Source organism: Vidua chalybeata, chromosome 2, assembly GCF_026979565.1.
Source record: "Vidua chalybeata isolate OUT-0048 chromosome 2, bVidCha1 merged haplotype, whole genome shotgun sequence".
NCBI lineage: Eukaryota > Metazoa > Chordata > Aves > Passeriformes > Viduidae > Vidua > Vidua chalybeata.
The window spans coordinates 97,297,758-97,317,523 of record NC_071531.1 but is presented as its reverse complement, the minus strand read 5'-3'; the positions used below and the strand labels follow the sequence as shown (position 1 = coordinate 97,317,523).

The 19,766-nt window shown below is 42.1% G+C and overlaps 1 protein-coding gene across 2 annotated transcripts in view; it reads left to right on the top strand.

The window, feature by feature from the left end:
* THSD1 (thrombospondin type 1 domain containing 1) overlaps positions 1 to 19,766 on the top strand; it is a 29,816-nt gene that overhangs the window by 2,645 nt on the left and 7,405 nt on the right. For both annotated transcript variants that reach the window (XM_053935521.1, XM_053935522.1), the window contains exons 2-4: positions 3,647 to 3,785; positions 9,068 to 10,033; positions 17,859 to 18,017. In XM_053935521.1, the coding sequence (XP_053791496.1) occupies positions 3,719 to 3,785; positions 9,068 to 10,033; positions 17,859 to 18,017 (1,192 nt within the window). In that variant the 5' untranslated portion in view covers positions 3,647 to 3,718. The remainder of the gene's footprint in view (positions 1 to 3,646; positions 3,786 to 9,067; positions 10,034 to 17,858; positions 18,018 to 19,766) is intronic.

Genomic DNA, 19,766 nt, shown 5'->3' with positions numbered 1-19,766 from the left:
GTTTTTTATTTGTTTGGCTTATTTTAGTTGTTTTTTTTTTTTTTAACCAAAATGATCCCAATATATTCTATGGTTTTAACAATGTAGGGAAATAGGGAAATTTTTTGAATAGGTTAATACATATGATTCTAATAGGCAGTATTATAGCCTATTCTGTTACTTATTTGCAAAAAAATATTTTAAGTACAATTTCAAATTTCACATCTGGCTCTTACACGATTAGTGTCACCGTGTTCCTGCAAACCACAGAGCTGATGAGGATTTATTCTTGTAGCCCCCATACCAGATAGTGAGATACAGTCTCCAGTGGAGAGCTGTGTCACAGGAAAAGTAAGAGATGTGACCAAGATAGCACAGGAAATCTGCTGCAGAGCAGGGACTCAAAGTTTTCCTGTGTCATTTGCGTTGCACACAAGCCTCTTGGTCTTCGCTTCCAAAGCGCTTTATGGCTTATGCCCTCCTCATCTGTCATTTCAAATTCTCTTTGGAGAGGAAATCTTCCACTTCCAATCAGCCTATTACACTGTCTCTTGGAAGAAGAAAGCATCTTTTTATGTTGCTGTGCTTCTGCTGCATTTCGCACAATAGAGCCTCAGTTCATGCTTGTCCACGAGAGCAATAAATTAAAAAAGCCAATTATTTGAAGTCTGATAGCCTTCGCCATTCCATAATTTTTCATCTCATTAAGTTGACGAACTTCAGGTAGAAGATCTGAATAGAGTAGAAACCATTTAAATGTACTGTCTGCTCCAAAAAGAAAAAATTTATATGAGTGAGAAAAGAGGAAAAAATTATTTGAGCAGGGGGCAAGAGAATGGAGAATTTGGAAGAAGACCTAAAAATGAGAAGAAACCTAGAAAGAAATTGGCTTAGAGAAGATAGAGAGGAGAGGGGAAAATTCTGAACTGAATTTAGAGGTCAGTGTATGGCCTGTCCAAAGCTGAGATGAGGCAAAATGAAGAAAAGTGAAGGAGGGGAGAGGAACAAACCTGTGTAAAAAGAGAGTAGTATGGGGGCACAAGTACATCAGAAATGGGTCAACATTGCATTTAGAGGTGCTATTGGAATTCAGCTAGCAATGGTGCAAAAGCTCAGGGAGGCTTCATGGAGCACTTTAATTGGAGCTTTGTTCAAAGGTAGGGCTGTACTGCAGCTGGTAGCCTGAAGGAGCTGTATGTGTGTGAGGTGGGAGGGCTCCTGCTGCAATCCAGTTGCTGCAGAGGCATGCAGAGGGTGAAGTAGCCCTGGGCTAGGCTTCCAGAGGTACCTGATCTCACTAATTGGAAGTTAGTGTTGGTACCGTTTCAAATACTCCAGTTTTAGCCTGGGTGTTACCCGCACTGCACACCGCAGTCTTTTCCCAAGCAAGCCAAGATAACACAGAAGGAAGGGTGAGAGGGAAGGAGGTTTTGGTGTGACAAATGATTGGTGTTACCGAAACACCCAAGGGCTCTGGTGGTGGGCTCCATCCCCGGGCTTGGTTAGAAAGAGTCTCTGTCCTGAAAAGTCTTTACTATAAATAACAGAGCGTGAAAGATGGAGTGGAAAGGAGGGGAGCAGATTAATGCTGCAGTTTGCTGACATTATGTCTGGCAGTGGCAGGAATAGGAACAGAAGTCAGGTCTGGTCCCTGTGCCTCCTGCTGGCACCCTGTCTCATGAACCATGCTGCTTTTTCCTCAGTTGGGCTGATGTGCAAATTAAGATGTAAGGCAACTACCTCAAGAATGCTCCCCTACACAGGCTTTTTTCTTTTTTCCTGAGCATTTATTCTCCTTTCCATAGCTTCATTTCCTCTGTGCAGTGTATTGCTCATTAGGCTGAGATTAGGATTATTTGAATTTCATCTGTCAATGCATGACTTTCTAAAACAAGTATTTGTAAAAGCCATTTGAAGAATCTGCAGCTAGGAAAGCTAGGAATGGAAAGGGACCCATTAAAGTCATCCAGCACAATCACAGTAGTGGCCTACAAAGCAATTTCCCTCCACTTTATTTCAAGGCAGTTTACAGCAATGCCACATATTTTCGAGTTTTCTTTGAGCAGTTAAATCTAGAGGCCAAGACATCTATCACAATTATTTTTTTTTTAAACAAAGCCTGCTTTTTCTTCTTTGGACTACTTTGATTCCGTGTTTTGATTAACTGATTAGTGATCAATAACAATATGGGCAAGGAATGATGTTCCTGCTGTGATGCTGAGCCTGCTGCCGGCAGCGGGAGGAGTTCGGGAGCGGCTGTCCCTGGAGGCAAGCTGGCTCCCCGCCGCCCTCTGTCAGCAGCCGCCCCTCTCCTGAGGCACAAGGTTTGTCTTCCTGTAATTTACAGCGTATCAAGTGAAATAGAGGGTGGTGGCGGTATCACTGTCCCTATCTAATGCTTTCTGGAGCCCTGTCAAGTTCCTGGGCCAGATGATGATTATTCCTTTCAGATATGTGCAGCTATTATTGTAATGGGCTTTTACTGAGCAAGGCTGTGCCGCTAGTATCTTCTTAGAAATTATTCTCTCCAGCCACTTGGCACAGAGAGCAGTTCAAAAAAGCTTTCAAGTAACACGTCTGCTACGTCTTAGTTCAACAAGCCAAGCAGTGTAATTGCTGAAATATCTTTATTTGTGATTCCTAAAGACATACATAATCTTTGCCATACTTGTTTCCCATGTTTTACCATTATCCTCCACAGTTTTGCTCATTCCTAACTTCTGCCTGCTCCAGTGCCAGATTTCTCTCGTAAAATTAGGTTGTAGACTTAATGGATTAAGACCTTTCTTGCATGTTTGTGTGATGGTGAGCACAGTAACGCTGACTTACAGGTGCTCCTGTGAAATGCAGGAGAGCAGTTCTCATATTTTGAAATGGCCTCTGAGTATAATTTCTCTTTTTAGAATCCCTCCTACTTACGTTTCTGAAGGAAATTGTTTGGTTTTGCTGCTATCATTATGCTTCCAACCTATTTTATCTAATTGTTAAGAGACTCATAAAGACTAGTTTAAACCACATGGACATAAAACTGGGAAACTTGCCAAAATAAGTCTATTTCTATTGGCTTAGCAAAGGCTGTCATGAATGTAAACTTAAAAAAATTATGGAGGAAAAAGTGGAAGCTAGCACCTTCTCCGTCTGATCAGTCAGAATGACATAAAAGGCAGCTATAGATCTCCTACAAATCTAGTAAGATTACTAACTGTATTACTAGACCTGAATAATAGAGGAGTTTGATGACCAAAAAAGTAGTTTGCTGCTGAGCTGACAAGCTATATGAATTGTGTACCAAAGTAAATCTCCAATATTGGTATGTGCTGAGCTCAGAGTTATATTTTGTATCAAATACTCATTATTTTGCTATTGTAAGCTTTGGTCACAATAGAAGATATCCATAGCAGTAGTTCCTGCAGTGCAAAGATAAAATTATTGTTATCTGTCTTTGTTGTTCTGGCTCAGGAGCTGCATTTCAGGATGGAAAATTATTGTACAGTGAGTTGTAGCTGTCCTTACTCAGATGCATTGATACAGTGTTAGTAATTGTTAAGTAAATGAGAGAAGTGTTAATTAATAGTTAATTAATTTTTTTTTTATTTATTAATGATATATCTTTCTTCTTGTATTTTATGAAGAAAAGTTGACACAGCTGTAATTTTTTAACTTTTAGGTGTTCTTGGAAGACGTCTTGGCACTTTGGAGCTGAAAAAGGACATGAGGAGTAAAAGGACCCAGGATCTCAATGGTCAGAATGAAACATATGTTGAAAGATTTTTCAAATCTATTGTTAGTAGTGCTCTGTGACTACGGTGAGTATTAGAGTGAAAACTGTGATGTGCATTCACAAGGTGGTTTTGAGTGGTGGTGTTTCCAGGTATTCTGTGGAAATGAAATGCTATGGAAGCCACCACTGATAGGCACAGAATTTAGTCTAGGTCTTATGCAGTAGTTAGGTGGAAAATGCAACTTGCATAAACTGTCCCTTTAGATCTGTGTTAGGATTCTTTCCTGATGTAAATTTGCTCAGAGAAATAAACAAGATAAATGAACAATTTGCCATGAGCATCAAGGGACTGGCTGTGCTAGAAGCAGTAACTGGAACTCTGCTCACTTGTAAGACTTATATTTCATAATATTTAATGAACATCATGAAAGATAGACCTGGTTTAGGTATCTGTAGTAGGATGGGTGGAAATATGCACAGAACTACCTGTTTCTCTCCATTATTAGGAAAGGAACCTGGGTAGTTGGGTCCTATGTGAGCATCTACAGTACAGCCAACCTGCTATGGCTGAGTGAGCCCCCATCTGATGGATCTAAGCTGCCACCCAGAGAACTTTTGAGTACAACAGAGGTGTTTTTTCCTCTGACTGTATAAGAAGCCAAAGGATGATGTTCATACACATTCAATCTTAGTCTCATAAAATTAGGCAGGTAGTCAGAGGCAATCAGTCTTGTTTGAGTAGTCCATGTACAAATCCATACATATTAAAAGCAGCTCTTACCCATCTTCAGCTGAGATCTGTAGAATGAAAAAGCACCTCCTTCTCACCATCAGCTGCCAAGGAGGGAAGTTAGACATCCTAAGTTCAAGTCAGAAACCTGTACAAGTTGAGGGGCATCATATGTATAGTATCTTATCCTTTCCAAGAATGTACTAAGTAGGAAGTAGGTTTGCAAGTTACTTATTGCAGAGTGAACTAGAAATTCTGAGAATGGGACTCTTAATTCCTTAATTCATATGTTTTAGAAAATTTCATTCCTAGTTTAAAAGCCACTGTTGTTTTGACAGCTGCAGTACATTGTCAAACCATGCTGAAGGATTAAGCTATGCACTGCAGAAATAAGTACAGGGTGGAAAATATGGGAAAAGAAGTGGTTAATCCTCACTTATGGAATGAGCTGTAGCAGGTAGTTCTTGCATCATACAGCTGAAGATGTCTTACAAAAGAGAGAAATGGACGAAAGCATATGCAGTTTGCTGTCCAAGTGAGAAAAATGACTGGTATGCTACTCATTCCTCTGTGCATCCTCCAACTGTGCTGCAGAGCAAGGGAACCCTAGAAGATGTAGAGAACCTAGAATTGCTATCTTTTAGATGAACTTGGTTCTAGTAGAAGTAAAGATCTTGTCTATGGCTTTTAGTACAATTTTTCTTTTAATAAGACAGCTAACCAACCCAGTTAGAAACACTGCACTGAGTGGGTAACACAGTGAAGGTAAATAGTAAATTCACTGTAGCCAAGACATGAGATGAATGATTACAATATCCACTGGTTCTTGGTGAGCCAGTCCTGTAGACATTCACAACTGATTGACTCAGAGGTAAAAGCTATCATTCTTGATATAGACTGTGGCACAGCAAGTAATTACGAGGTGCAGTTAATGAGTTAAATCTCTGCTGCAAACTTTAGGTGCATTAACTTTCACCTTATTCCAGTTAAAGGGCAGCCCATAATTCAGAAAATTGCTTCCAAACAGTTCTGCATATATGTATCTTTGAATATTACTGTGTGCATCGATTTTAGATAACTATTTCACTTGTATACTTTTCTGTTTCAGGCAAGACTATTTTTAAGTGATCCAGTATGTTCTGGAAAAATTACTGAAGTGCTATAAAAAGCCCTAACATCCAACTAAATTGTATTCTCATGTGTTATCAGTTTTACTGATGTTTTTGTTCTACTTAGCTCTGTGTTACCAGAGGCTGACAAGCCAGCAGCACAACCCAAGTTGGCTTAAAAACACTTTAAAATAAATAATCTGAATAGCACCCTCAAGTAATTCTTCTTGCTCTTCAGTGAAAATCAAGGACTTTTAATCTTTTAAAGTGTGAATTCTTACAAAGACTCCTCTGGCAGGTTGTTTGTACCACAGCCAGACTTCTTTCAATGGGAGACCATTGTAATGACAATGAAAATGATACAAGTGCATTGAAAGATGCCCCTGACTGGCTGTCCAAACGACTGGAATAAGGTTTTGGCATGTGGCAGAGTCATGGGCACGTAGTAGGCTGGAGGGCAGCTGAAGGAGCTTGCCGTGGAAGCTGTCTCCTGACTGGTGTCTTTTGGAGCATTGTGAAAAACTGCTGTGTGAGCTGTCCAAAAGTGCAAACTTCTTATTTACCAAACTGGAGGAAAGGATTCTGTGAGCTGGGGTGCACCAGCCAGAGCTCTGCGGTGCTGTAACAGCATCCTCCAGTAGTGCTCACTTTCCTCATTTACTGAAGGAACTGCACTTAGGGTTGATGGACTGCTCCACAGCAGTCCCCTGCCCTCCTGTCCTTCCTCCCAACATACAGAGTTCCTCATCTCAGCCATTCTAAATAAAAGAGTGCAAGAAGGTCAAGACAATTGTAAAAGAGAGTAAGGACAATGAAGCAGTAGGTAGAAACATCAGTGCTTTTCATTACTATCGCTTGAATGTTTTTGTTGTAAGTTTAAAGCTTAAAATTGAAATTTTTCATGCTGGGTTTTTGCTATGGTCTGATTTCCTTTTCCTTTAATGTTTCAGCTACATTGAGTCTAGCTGATTCCCATGTAGAATAATGCATCATTTTGCCCACTATCAAAGGAAAAAAATCCCAGCAACTCAATGCCATTTCACTGGGAAGCTAACACAGCTGTGGGAACTTCATCTTTGTTAGAGTTTTCACAGTGGCCTGGGACATGCTTTCTGCTGTCCTTATGAAGACCTAGATCTGGTCCAGATTTAAATCCTTGCAGATGACTTAGAGATGAGATTCTCTGAAGGGTCAAGTGTGCCCCAACTCTCGCTGGCTCCTCTTGCCAGCCTCATACAACACCGTGCGTGCTCCAGCCCAGGGCAGGAATTCCCCAACATTATTGGACACAAGAGTTGATTGTCCTGTGCTCCCTTAGGGAATGCTAGCACTGAGCAAAGAAGGTGGGAATGTGCTGGAGTTAACTGCAGGCCCAAGGAACCTCAGATGCTAAAAGAGCTATAAGGTAAAGAGATGAGGACAGGAGTTTGAAAAACTATGGTAACAATAATGGAGTTAGGCTAGTACCCAAGAGATTCAGGAAGTGGATGGTGGTAGAAACAGGACTGTAAAATATGGGCAGGCACACGTGACAGAGCCAAAACATGAAGAGCAAGGAGAATGTGTTGCTGGGCAGTTCAGAGAGACACATTTCACAAGTGTTTAGGGTCTGTCTCTTACTCTCTGGGTGTCCAAGTTGAGATCAGGTTTGCTGTGGTGCCATGTGCTCACAACAGCTAGAATGAACAGGATCCAGCTTTGGATGTCTGAAGGACCATTGTATTTAAAATCGGGTCCTGGCTTTCACAGGGCACCACAATTAGTTGATACTTGACACTTTTTACCTTTGTGCCTGTGCTTGGTTCCTAACACACTAAACAAGAATAGTGACCTTCTCTCATTTTTCAGGGATTTTAGAAGGATAAAGTCATTAATATTTCTAATGCACTAATACACTACAATAAGAGCACAATAGAAGAGTCCATGGGGGAAATGAATAATTCTGTGTTATCAGGACAGATTTTGGATGGTGTGCAGTCAATAATACATAGGACCACCAACAGAAGACTGAGAACAAAAGAACCCTCTGATAATGAGCACCATCCATCTGCCAAATGAAGCAGTGTCTTGTGGAAATGCAAATGAAAGGCTGGAGTTATAGTACATACATGTAAGAGTATATGTATGATTTGCATGTGTAAGGCTGTGTGTGCCACCCTTACTCGGACTTTATGTATGTGGTTGGAGCTGGTTATTTTAAGGACATGTTGTAGCTGGTGGCAAGTAATAGGCTCTTTTTTTTCTAGTGCACACTGCACCCCACCCAGATGTAAATGTCTATACCCAGTCAGATGAATTTCTTCCTGAAAATCTTTCCTGCTGACAAGAAAGTGAATCCAAGGTGACTAACTCAAATTGAAGCTTAGAGTAGTAGGCGTCTAATATTATGTGAGATGAGTCCTGCTACTCCTGACTGCTAAGTGCTTGCCTTGGCAGTTGCAATGTTTTTCCAGCAAAGCTTTCTTTGAGGTAATCTTAAGACATGTGTAACAGATTTAACAAGTCAAAGTATTGTTAGTTGATACTACTTATGAAAGGATTGCTTTAACTGAAGTTTTACACTTCCATGGCACCTTCCATCTAAGACTCAGAAGCCTTTCCCCAGACAATTAATTAAATAAAGATGTCTCACAGCACATTCTGTATCTGGAATAGATGTATGCAGTTCCCATTTTTCAGATAACCTTTCTGTGTCTAATTTCCTTAAGGTTCAAGCAATGCAGAGAAGGTAGCTGAGCTAAGAACGGAAATGTGATCTTCCAATTTATTGCTTTAGATATATCACTAGTTACAGCATGTCTCAGAATAATTTGGCAACTTGCACCAACATGGTCATGCAAGAAGTGAATTTGAAAAGACTGCACCATTTATAATGAAATGATGTCATTTAGACATGTTGCACCACATCTGAGACAAGAAAAGTGCTGCAGTCACCATCACTGTTATTTTCAGCTCTTTCACTCAAGTGTCTGCGATGCAAATGAGCAAAATGAAAGATTCATAAGACAGAGCAAGAGAAAAGGCTTCAAAAAGCATCATGCAGACTTCCTATTCTGTTTAACTTGGGGGACATTTTTCATCTGTCTGTGTGAGAAACCACTGTCCTTTTTTTGCTAAATTATGGCTGAAGCTGAAGAACAGTTGGCCTCTGTGGAGTTTAAAAATCTGTAAGTGAAAGAAGTTGTAAAGTTTGAGAACCTCTTCTGATAAATTAAGGTTTCTGTTAATCTTTTGGGTGGTTTGTGGTTTGCTTTAAAATACTGGTTTTTCCCTTCCTGAATGTGTTACTGCAGTGGACTTTGAGTTGCTCCAAATCACATCCCTGCACAGAACAGAGCTGTTGAGCTCTAACTGCTATTGCTAGGACCTTTTCTTTTTTGTGATCTGGTTCACTTGGAAAAGATTGAGAACCACTTTTAATATCCATTTTAAAAATATTTGTTTTCTTCTATAGAAGAAAATAAATCACTTGTCTGACAAGAATCACTTGTCTGTTTCTTAATACTGTTGCGGAACTTTTCCTTTCAGTTCTCGGGGAAGTGGAGTATCTCCTGTTGGAGCATCCAGATCATGTAGCTTTCAGCAACGACACAGTGTCTGTGGAATATCAGTACTACAGTGGTGGTAATGTGACAACAGAGCATGTGTCCCTCCTTTTATTGGATGCCAGCACCAGTGAGATAATTGCCAGAAAACAGCTTCCAGCAAATCAGTCCCAGGGGACGGTGGTGTTTGAGTGTTTCCATTTCAAGAGTGCTGGTGATTTTTTGTTCAGAATGGTCTCTCCCAGTGACAACAGCAGTGCTGCCCAGTGGAGCAGAAGCAGCATGTCCACCCTCCATGTGGAATGGCCTGTATTTCACATTGATTTGAACAGGAGTTCAGAGGTGCCTGGGAGCTCCCTTCAGGTTGGACTTTTTACAAATGAGCAGTTATGTGGCATGAATAAGACTGTGATTTCACTGGATGTGATATTCACCAGCACCCTTTATGAGTTCAGAAGAGTATGCTCTGATGAGACTCTGGGCATTAGAACTAGCAAAGGAATCCCCCTGTCTAGGTCCCAGTGGGTAGGGTTTGATTGCCCACCTGTTGGTCAAGAAGTATACATCACCGTGTTACTGAAATCGTTAGAAACACAGTCCATCATTGCCTCCATAGGACCTGTAGATCTCCTCCACAAATTTGGATACAGACTGGTTGTGGCAGCAGAAGACATATGCAAAACTTTGGTTCAGGTCTTCGTAATCTCTCCACCATGCACTTCTATCAGTGGAAAAATTGTTGTTTATAAAGAGGCTCTCAAGCATCCGAGTCAAAGAACAACTTGGCTGTATGAAAACATCCTTCACCCAGGAGACAACAGGACAGAATTTAACTGCACTTTGTTTGATGTGGGGAAGAATAAATACTGCTTTGACCTCCTCAACTTATCAAACCGAAGCTATTTTCCAGCAAGAGTTAAGGAGTGTATACTGATCCAAAGGAATATGGGTTTGTACTGATTTTTTTTCTCTTTTAGCCAAAAACAGCACTCTTCCCAGCCAACATTGGTAATCATTTTGGGTCTTTGCACCAGACAAAACAGTTGTAATGTCATACACATGTGGGAACAAGTTAGACTGTTATGTAGATGACACAAAGACATTTGATAACAAGTGCCGCTGTGGTTGCTTAAGGCTGCACTAAGTTGGTACACTAGGTACCAACTAAAACCACATAGGGCATTCTGAATCTTGTACCTATCTCATCAGGCTGAAAAGGAAGCTTGTCCCTCTCAGTGAGGTAAGAAGCTACTTCAGTAGATCTGGCCCATTGGAGACTCTAAAGGTAGGATTAGTCTTACCTGCATCTAAGTGTGTAAAAGCCCGGGGCCCAACATTAAGTAGTTGTGTAGCTTTATAGTTGAGAGGCATCTTGCAAGGGTGATTCACGGGTGTTGAACATAGAGGGCCTGAATCCTCACACAGGTGTTCTTTACCCACTTGGTGTAGAAGTTGAGAGCTCTACCTGTCAGATGCACAAACTCTGGTGAGATGAGTCAGGATTTGGCTACAGTGAAAGGCACAGCTGTGTCACTTGGACAGTTGGCAAGTTTACTAAGTGTCTGCTGCTTAGAACAGACCAGGGTGCATTTTCTGACCTGTGCGGCTTTCTGGCAGATCATGGGCCATGTTCATATAGCCGAACTTTTCCTTATAGGAAAGATAAGAATAGTACAATCTGCCAGCTGGGAACAGCTGGTGGTCCATATAATCCTTTGGATTATGCCTGCCATGATCAGGCATGGTCTGAGAGAATGCTGGTTGGCAAAAGCCAAAACCATGTATATGTTTTACAGCTATAGTGCTGGAAGTGGCAGTCCACGGTTTGACAGTCTCCAAACCACGGTTGCATGGCAGAGGAAGCAGATGAGCCAAATACACTTCTCATCACTCATTTGTGGAAAGCAGCCACAGAGGGGGATGGGCCGTATGTGCACGAGGGAATTGGGATTGGGTTGGGTTAGGTTGCATTGCCTACACCCTGGAAAGTAAATGTTCTCATTTGAAGCAGGCTTGTGTCTATAGGTAATGAAGTAGTCTTTTCCAACTGCACACTTCAAAGAGTTTGGATTGAAAGGTTTAAGATGTGCATCATTTTCCTCACCTCCCCACATTGGCTGCCCTGAAAAGAAAGTGCAGGAACTCTAGCCGAAAAATGGCCATTGCGCTTCATGGACAGGTATCTGAGAGGGATCATGAGGAGACCAGGAGTGTAGGACATGCTCCAGAGCACACAGTCTCAGACACAACCTACGTTAATGAGGTTCCTAGCATGCTGTGGTCTTATTTTGTGCTATTTCATGAATTCTAAAACTGATAGCTATTTAATTAACTCTCTGTACTAAAAATGACCTCTATTTTCAGCACATGCCAAACTCAGTGCATAGTTCTCTTCATCTTAACTTCCCATCTGCATTCTCTGTTGGCACTCTCTCTCTTCCTTTGGCATAAGAAAGTCTACCTGAAAATGAAAGCATATTATTTTCTTAATGGAGGCAATTCTCCAGGAAAAAGGGAGACAGAATTCTAGTTTTTAATCTGTACCTGGGTGTATGTTAAACTGATATGATCTAGATAGTTACCCTGACAGATAAATCACTAGCATATGGTACAGATATGATATTTAACTGTTTTAATTTATGAGATCTCCATTAAGCAATGGTTCCCTGCAGTCTGCTCTGTTTCCCTGGGTTCCTCAGTAGCCCCATCCTTAAAACCACATGGGAAAGAATCAGGCTATGCCTCTTGAAGAGCAGAGTTAGGTCAATAACTGCCAAGTCAAGAGTATTGCATCTACAAAGCTGATGAAAGTGAAGCCACACTGTGTAGTTGTAAATAAAATGTCAACCTGAAATTAATTAGACTGCAGCGCATCTGACTTTGTGCCTGTATCTGTGAGACTTCAAAGCCTGCAGGCAGCGTTTGAAAGGAGCAGGGTGTTCTGGGAGGGGCACATCAGCCTGAAGCCATGACAGATAGAGCGAACCTGCACTGCCTGTGATAGCCATCAACCTCCTGGCTCCTTTGGAAGGGGCTCCCCTGAGCCCCCTCCCCCTGCTGCAGGGCACTGTGAGGTGCCCTGCTTACAGCAGACCCCTGATAGCTGTTCATGTAAAACATGCGACTGCTGCAAGTCTCCTAATTTCTGCTTTGGGCCTCCTGAAGTTTAAGGCAAGGAGAGGTGATAAATCTCTAGTCTGGGCTCCTGTGCAGTGTGGGCCATCATTTTTCATTCAGATACTCTAGTGTTGAGCCCCACAGCTAGTCTTTGCATCTGACTGCCACTTACCCTCCAGAGAGTTATCCAGTCTTGTGCTGAATACACCACAAACCAGACTTTTCTGGTAATTTCTCTCAATACTATACTCTTATTTATTTATTCTTTTGAAAGGGAAACTTTGTGTGTTTCATAACTAAAGTTAATCTAGATTTATCCTCTGGTGACTGAATTTTACTCTGCTGCTTTCTGATAGCTGTTTCCTATCTACTGTCTTTGCCTCACAAAGACATCTGCACATCCAAGTCATCTCACGTCTACGAGATTTTCTCAGTGTTCTTTCTAACAAACTGAAAAGATTAAGTCTTTAACTGGAAGGCATTTTCTTCAGAATTTGATTAATTTACTGATTCTGTTTCACTCCCTTTCTGTTATTTTAAACACTCAGGTTTATTTGACAGCCAGGGTACCAGCTTTGTGTGCTGTGTTCAGACATCCTTCTCACTGATGCTGCTTGATCAGTAGCACTCTCCCTACCCTTACCTCTGCTTTCATTCCACTGATTGCATTATGCAGTTTTCCATAAAAAACTGTACTTTTGCCCTGTAAACTCCTCTTGAGTTGTTTCAGTATGGAGCCTGCCATCCTGCAGGTGCAATTTTCATTCCTTCTTCCTACACTTCCTTTTCACTTTACTGAGTTAGGATCTATTTTCCTTTAATTATCCTAACTTAGCAAGTACCCTATGTTGCTCCATACAACTGCACTGTCTGCTTATGTCATTAGAGGAGGGACATATTTTCTCAGTAATAGTTTATATTTATTTTCATGTCAACTAGGGAAGCACTGAGCCTTATACTAATCCCTTTGGAATCTCTCCAAATGCATTCTTACTCAGTGATGGTTTTCTGTTGACAGTTGCATATCCAATCTGTCACTCAGCCAGTTCTTACTTCATTTAGCATATGCTCTATTGTTATGAAGCAGAGATACTGTTTTGTAAAAGATCAAAGTTCCTAAATCATTAAAATGATCTTCATCCAAACCACAGATGATGAGATAAAATATGATTTTGCCACATCTCTTTTCCATAAATCAGACATGAGTTATGTTCCTGGTGCTTTGTCAATCCTGCTCTTTACACCTCATTCAGGCCAAGTTTAGTACAGCCTTTTGGATGAGGAATCTTAACTTGTGCTTGGAGTAGGAAGGAGAAAGCTCCCAGTGGCCCTGAGTGGGCCAGGTCAGCAGCTCTTTGAGCCCAGGCGATCACTTTCAGAATAAGTGTCACAAAAAAACTTATGCTATCCAAGACTGTGAATATATCTGTTAAAGGTGGGGAATACATCCATTAATTGTGAGACAGCACTTGTGCAGTTTTCTGTAGACCCTAACTGGAGAATATGTGAAAGTTAGTGAAAAAATTAACAGTGAGATGTGAGTCACTTCATTCATCTTGGTGGGCTCTTCACTGTTTGACAGAGGAACATGCAGCTCATTTTTTCCCCAATGTTTGACTGAATTATTGGGATGTCTGAGGTAGGAAATTCTGTTAGATATCTTATCCAGCAGCAGATGCATTGCAGGCTCATTCTTTTCCATGCTAAATCCTGTGCTTTGCTCACCTGGGATTTAAGTGTCCCCAGCAGTGAGACTTCTGCTCTCCTTAGAAGGTTTTCCCATGTTCTAGCCTGTATCCTGCTTGAAACATTCAGGTCAAGACTGATAATATTAATCAGTAATGCTAAAGCATAGGAAAAGGCATACTTTTTTCATATTTCTGGTGTTAATTAACTTTCTTTTCCAGTTCTTAGTTACACTCTGGAGACCAATTTCAACTTTGGTGTGACTTACACTGAAGTCTCTTGCAGTTGCCTACAGCACAAATGAATTTTGTTCATCTGACTTTTGCTATTGGGATGTTGGCAGGGCATAAGAAATGCATCTGTTGCCTGAAAAAGGAAAGGGGAAGGTGTGGAAGGACCTTCTGAAGAGAAAAGTGGTCAGCAAGGGAGGAGAGGAGTAAATGGAGCATCTAGAGGTCAGGCAGGGATGTACAATTTCTGTCAGACTTTTGCTTTCTGAATAAGACTGTGTGAATCAGATCTGCTCATTGGCAGGGAAGTCTGAGAACCAATTAGCTCTGTTGCCTGAATCTGTACCTGGTTTGGGTGTTTATTTAGAAACAAGCATATGCAGGGGATCTGAGTGTGCTAGGGTTAGTTTGTACCCCATCCACTTTTCCTGTGTCAGTAAATGCTTCATCTCCACACATTAGGAATACATCAAGTTTTACAGACTCACAGACTCAGCTTCTGGAAAAAAATTATTTTAGGCTGTGCCTCCCCATTTCTTAACAATGCCTATTTGTGGGGGAAAGACTCTAATTTTCCAAGAGTCTAGGATTTCTTTCTTTAAGGGGATCCTTGTCCTTTCATTGTCCAAATTAGTAACCTATTGGAACACGCCACCATTTCAGTGCACCCAAGCTTCATTTCCATGGAAGGTTGAGAGGCTGTTTTAAGGACCTAAAAGCTGATCTCAGCTTCCAAAAGTATCCTGCAATCCCCTAGGCTAGCACAGATACTTACATGAACCTGTCAGTAATTAGTGATTTTGTCCCACACTACTGGCCTGGTTGAAGTGTTTAGGACTGTCATGTGTGTCAGGCTGGAAGGTTGATGCTGAATGTCCCTTGCTGACTGTGCTGATGGACAGCACTGCATGCACAAAATCTTGTGAACATGGAAATCTGAGGGGAGAAATTTATGCAGAGCAATAATTAACACAGTTAATTGCATTTATCTTTCATGTTGGCAGATCTGCCAACTGTCAGCTATTTCAAAATAACTCATCAGTTAGATGTCTTCACATTGATAATTGATTCCTCAATTGTGTGTGAAGAAACCTCACGCTTATTAGAGCTAGTTTGCAGTGCATGCCTTCTGGTTTTTCCCCTGGCATTTTCAGTCTGTTTGTCTTAAATGGAGGTTAATAATTTCATTTCCTTGGGGGAGAATAAAATGTGCTTCATTTTCTTTTACATTCTGGTAATTGCAGGGGATTGTAGAGCAAGATGCAGGAGTTTAAATCTCCCGTCTTTCATGGGAGCTGGAACATTTCTTGCTTTCCTGCTGTTTGAGTCACATTTCTTAGGCCCAAAGCTATGGATGCCAAGTGTTTTTGCTAAGGAACTCTGTACCTTTAGCCAAAGCCCAAGTCAGTGAAAAGTGTCCTGGAGCAATGGGCACATCTTAAGTTTGACGTCAGTGTTGGAAAATTACTCATCCTAAATGTTCTTGTGTGTTGAAACCGACAGGCATCAATGTGGAGACTGTTGAGCACCCTCCACTATCACCAGTGTTAGCACTGGAGGCAACCAGAACCTTTCTGAGCCTGGCTCTGCATCTGACTAATTAACAGAAGTTTAAACTAGCAGGAAATGTGGAGAGAGGGGAAACAAGTTAGCTCACGCACTGGAAATTATGACAGAAACTCACCAAGCTGCTCACACAAAGGGTCTGTAGGTCTTCAAGGAGGTAGGTCCTTCAACTAGCCCCTTCCAGTGGTGAGGGACACTGCTGGAGTCCTTCATGATCCTGATATGAAGAAAACTGTTGGGAGATCCTATGATATATATGATACTATGAAGTCTTTTTGAGAAGGCGTCAGTGAGCCCTTGACTGAGTATTGATTATGAACATTTTTTCTTCCCGCCCTCAGTAATAGCTTGGCTCACTAACTGACACGGTTTTGCAAAATGTCCATGGTCTGTACCTTTTTGGGACTCCTTATCCCAACAAACGTCATCAGTTTCCTGCTTCTTGGCATCCTCTGATTCTCTTTTCCCTTGACACCATACACTTGCTCCATTTTGCACTTCACTGGGAGCTGACATGGCTGCAAACTGAAGGAGGAGTCTGAAAGCTCAGCCTGCCTTTGGGCTCATCACCAGCTCCAGAAACAGAGGGGTGTAAGCAGAGAGGTGCACAAAGAGCACAAAGTGAGATGCAACCTGGGATCTTGGATGTTGCAGTATTGTGGTGGAGTGGGTGACAAACAGCCAGGGTGATCACTTGATATTGTGTGGGCATAGAACCGCAGCAGCACCAGGGTGTCTTGACATGCCCATTTCTCCTCTGCATTAGGCCAGGCAGATGTCCTGGGGCATGCAGGCACACAAATGTGCCCACACATGCTCTGCAGCCATGGCTGGCAGCACAAGTGTAAGCTCAAACTCTGGGGCCCCATCCTGCAGTGCATCAGGAGGGCAGCTCCACTGGTCCTCTTAGGCTGCTCACATTAATGCTGACATGGTCACAAAACTGTGTAGGACAAGGCCCAAAGCAGTTACAATTTTATGTTTATTGAAACACAGCTGTATTTATTTTGTTAGAGACATTTTAAAATAATAACACACTAGGAACAATACAGCAACCGATAAAACATGAAATCATAAAGCCATTTTCAGTCATGCAACACTCTCTAGTGCTTGGATATCATAACTTGGTTATGGGCTTGGGGCATGCTAGCAGCAGTAATAAAATTAAAAATCATAGCTTGTGTTGGCAGTAGCAACACCATAAATTATCTAAAAGAGCAAAGTTTAACCTGGTCTACTTCTAAAAAAATTTATTAAGCTGTTTTTCAGCTTTCTCTGTGAGCAGTGAAAGTGAGTTAAGTAGTCTCTTGTTCTTCTTTCTGTCAGTCAGCTGACCCATAGGAGCGTCCCCAGGGGTTTTATCTTTTAAGATTGCACCTGAACTCACACATTAGTTAGGAATTTGAAGTTGTGGCCCTGCCTCAGTGTTGCTGCTGTCACACAGGGACAGGAATGGTCCCATCTTTCTCTCTCTGGGTTCTCACTGCCATAAAGTTTGAATGTGGAGATCACTGGATGAGGATGTTGTCTAAGAAAAAGAGGGATTTTATTACACGTTAAAAAATTATAATGTAGTGTTAGAACCTGAGTCTGCCTCCAGTTAAAATAAATAAATGAACATGCAAAATTCCATCCATGAGTTAATTGCCTAATCATAAGCAATAAAACAATAGAGACCTGTAAGTTGTCAGATGAATGATTCAATAACATGCTTGTGTGCTGGGAAGAAAATAAAGAGTAAACCAATGTTGTCATTTCATTAGGCCTTGTAGGCTTATCATCCTGTCACAATCATATAAATCAGCAGTAACTGTACTTCAGTCAATCAAATTATCCTGCTGTAAATGCACTGTTTGTCAGGCAGGAATTGGATGAATATATAAATTACCAGCCCACTTCAAAGATCTGTGGATTCATTTCCTTTTGCTGTTGTTCCAGGCAGAACCTGCCTGCCAGTTGACTGAACACTGTTGCAGGCTGACACTGGGGTGAAAAAAGGAAAACAGCAAGTGAAAGCTTTGGCTCATTCCTGGATGCCGTTTGCTATTTTGATCTTGCTGTTTGCATTGTTTGGTTATTTATTGCTGTTTTTCTGAAAAGGAAGACAAATGGCTGTGTCTTTAAAGGTAAGGAGGCAGACACGTTCCTCATTGCTGTGAGCTTGTGTATTTGTAGAAACGTGGAGCCGGTGGCAGCCCTGGAGCCCATGCAGTGTCACCTGTGGGGACGGAATCCGGGAGCGCTTCCGAGAGTGCCTCACCTCCTCGCCAGCAAAACCAGGCTGTGCTGGATCGCCGAGGGAGACTTCCCTGTGCTCGCTGGAGGAGTGTGTGTGTATGTAGCTCTGCTGTCCTCTTCCCCTGGTCATGTGACCACCCTGGCAAAATCTAAAAGTCTAAAATGGAAACATCCCATCTCTCTTTCAGTCATACTGATTTGGGGGGCTGTCACATTCCTGTGGTTGATGGAGTAGGGCAGGAACCTCTGTGCATTTGATTGTGGGACACTGAAGATAGGGTTCCAAGGCATAATATTTCTGAATGCTATGGGTGCAATGGAAGCAGTTTAAAATCTCCAGGATGATCAGAGTGGAGAAGTCCTGAAAGAGAGATCTTGAGGCTATCAGAACATGTTCAGTAGTGAAAGCCAAAGACTCCAGTGGGAACCTATTAAAAAAGTTAAAGGCAGTTAGAAAAGGGTGCTGGTTTCAGCTGGGACCTGTGGTGTGAGGTTGCCATTCTGTGAGTTTTTTGAGGTGGCAGTGCCAGGTCTCCCCCTGCTCCAGTCTGCCACTGCTGCTGGCCTGTGACAGGGCAGGCTGGCTGTAACTGATAGGTAAGGCTTTATAAAGCCTTTATAAACCCTTACCTGTCGGTAACAACTGGTCACTGCTGGTGGGTGGCAAGTGAGTGCAGATACAAGAGACCTGAGCCTTCTGTAAGATGATAGGTGGATTACAGCAGCCACATGGCCTTCAGTGAGGCTGGATGAGGCTGTGCCAGCACCATAGTTGGGTGCTGACAGCCACCATTGAGGGGCATGAGAAGTGCCCTCTTTCAGCAAGGTACTGGTGCTCAGTCTGTGCAAAATTTTTGCTTCTTGCAAACTCCCTGCTGAAAAGGAGTGTGCTGACGCCAAGGGACCACAGAGAACAGAAAGCTGATCTAAAAGCTCCAGTGCCTTTGTGTCCCACAGGTGCCACAGGGTGTGGGGATGGGGAAGGAAAGATGCCCAGGAACTGTGCAGGCTCCTAGGATCTCAGACTCTAATATCTTAATAGATATTTTAAGCTATTGCAAAGTGACCAATACCTTACTCCTTGCTTTGGCTGCTTGCAGGCACTTCTTTCTGCTTGCAAAAGTGCCTTGTGTAGAACTGGAATAGAGGCAGCTAAAAAATGGACAGTTTGGGGATGTGGGGAGTTGTTTACCCCATGGTCACTATGGTGCTTATGCCACTGAAAAGGAAAGGACAGCAGGGGGAGAGAATATGCAGCTGGAGCAGGAAGAGGGGAGGACTATGTTTTTAATGGAAGTGTTGGCTTGAACCAGCTTCAAGGTGTCCGAGGATAAAGGCCTCAGAAGTATACAGGCAGGACTGAAATGTGTTGTGGAGCACTGCAGGAAATGGGTTGTGTTTAACAAAAGTGTGGTGGATGGAAAACACTAAAAATTATATTCTATCAAAGTATTACATGTTGTCAGTGGTCATGAAGCACTGGGAAATGTTTTAACAGGTCTAATGTTTTTAATGACTTGAAAATGCTGGCCATGTGGGTTTGCTTATTTAGTAAAGCTCTGAGTAAAAGCAGAGAGGAACAATTTAGATGCTTTGGGTCCCCAGCTTAAACCAGCCCTGCTCTAGTTGTCTTCTCTATGCCAGACTCTCTGAGGCTGCTGTGGGCAGCAGTACCACCACCAAAATGCAGTTTTGCCTGATCTCAAGCTGGGAGTGTCACCCTCACTCTTTCCACTCTGGTTGTCTGCAGCTTTTGGAAGCAGACAGGTTCTGTTTCCAGCATAGCTCTGCAGACATTAGTCCAGCAGATGGAGCAAATGGCTGAATGAGCAAGGCCAGCACGCA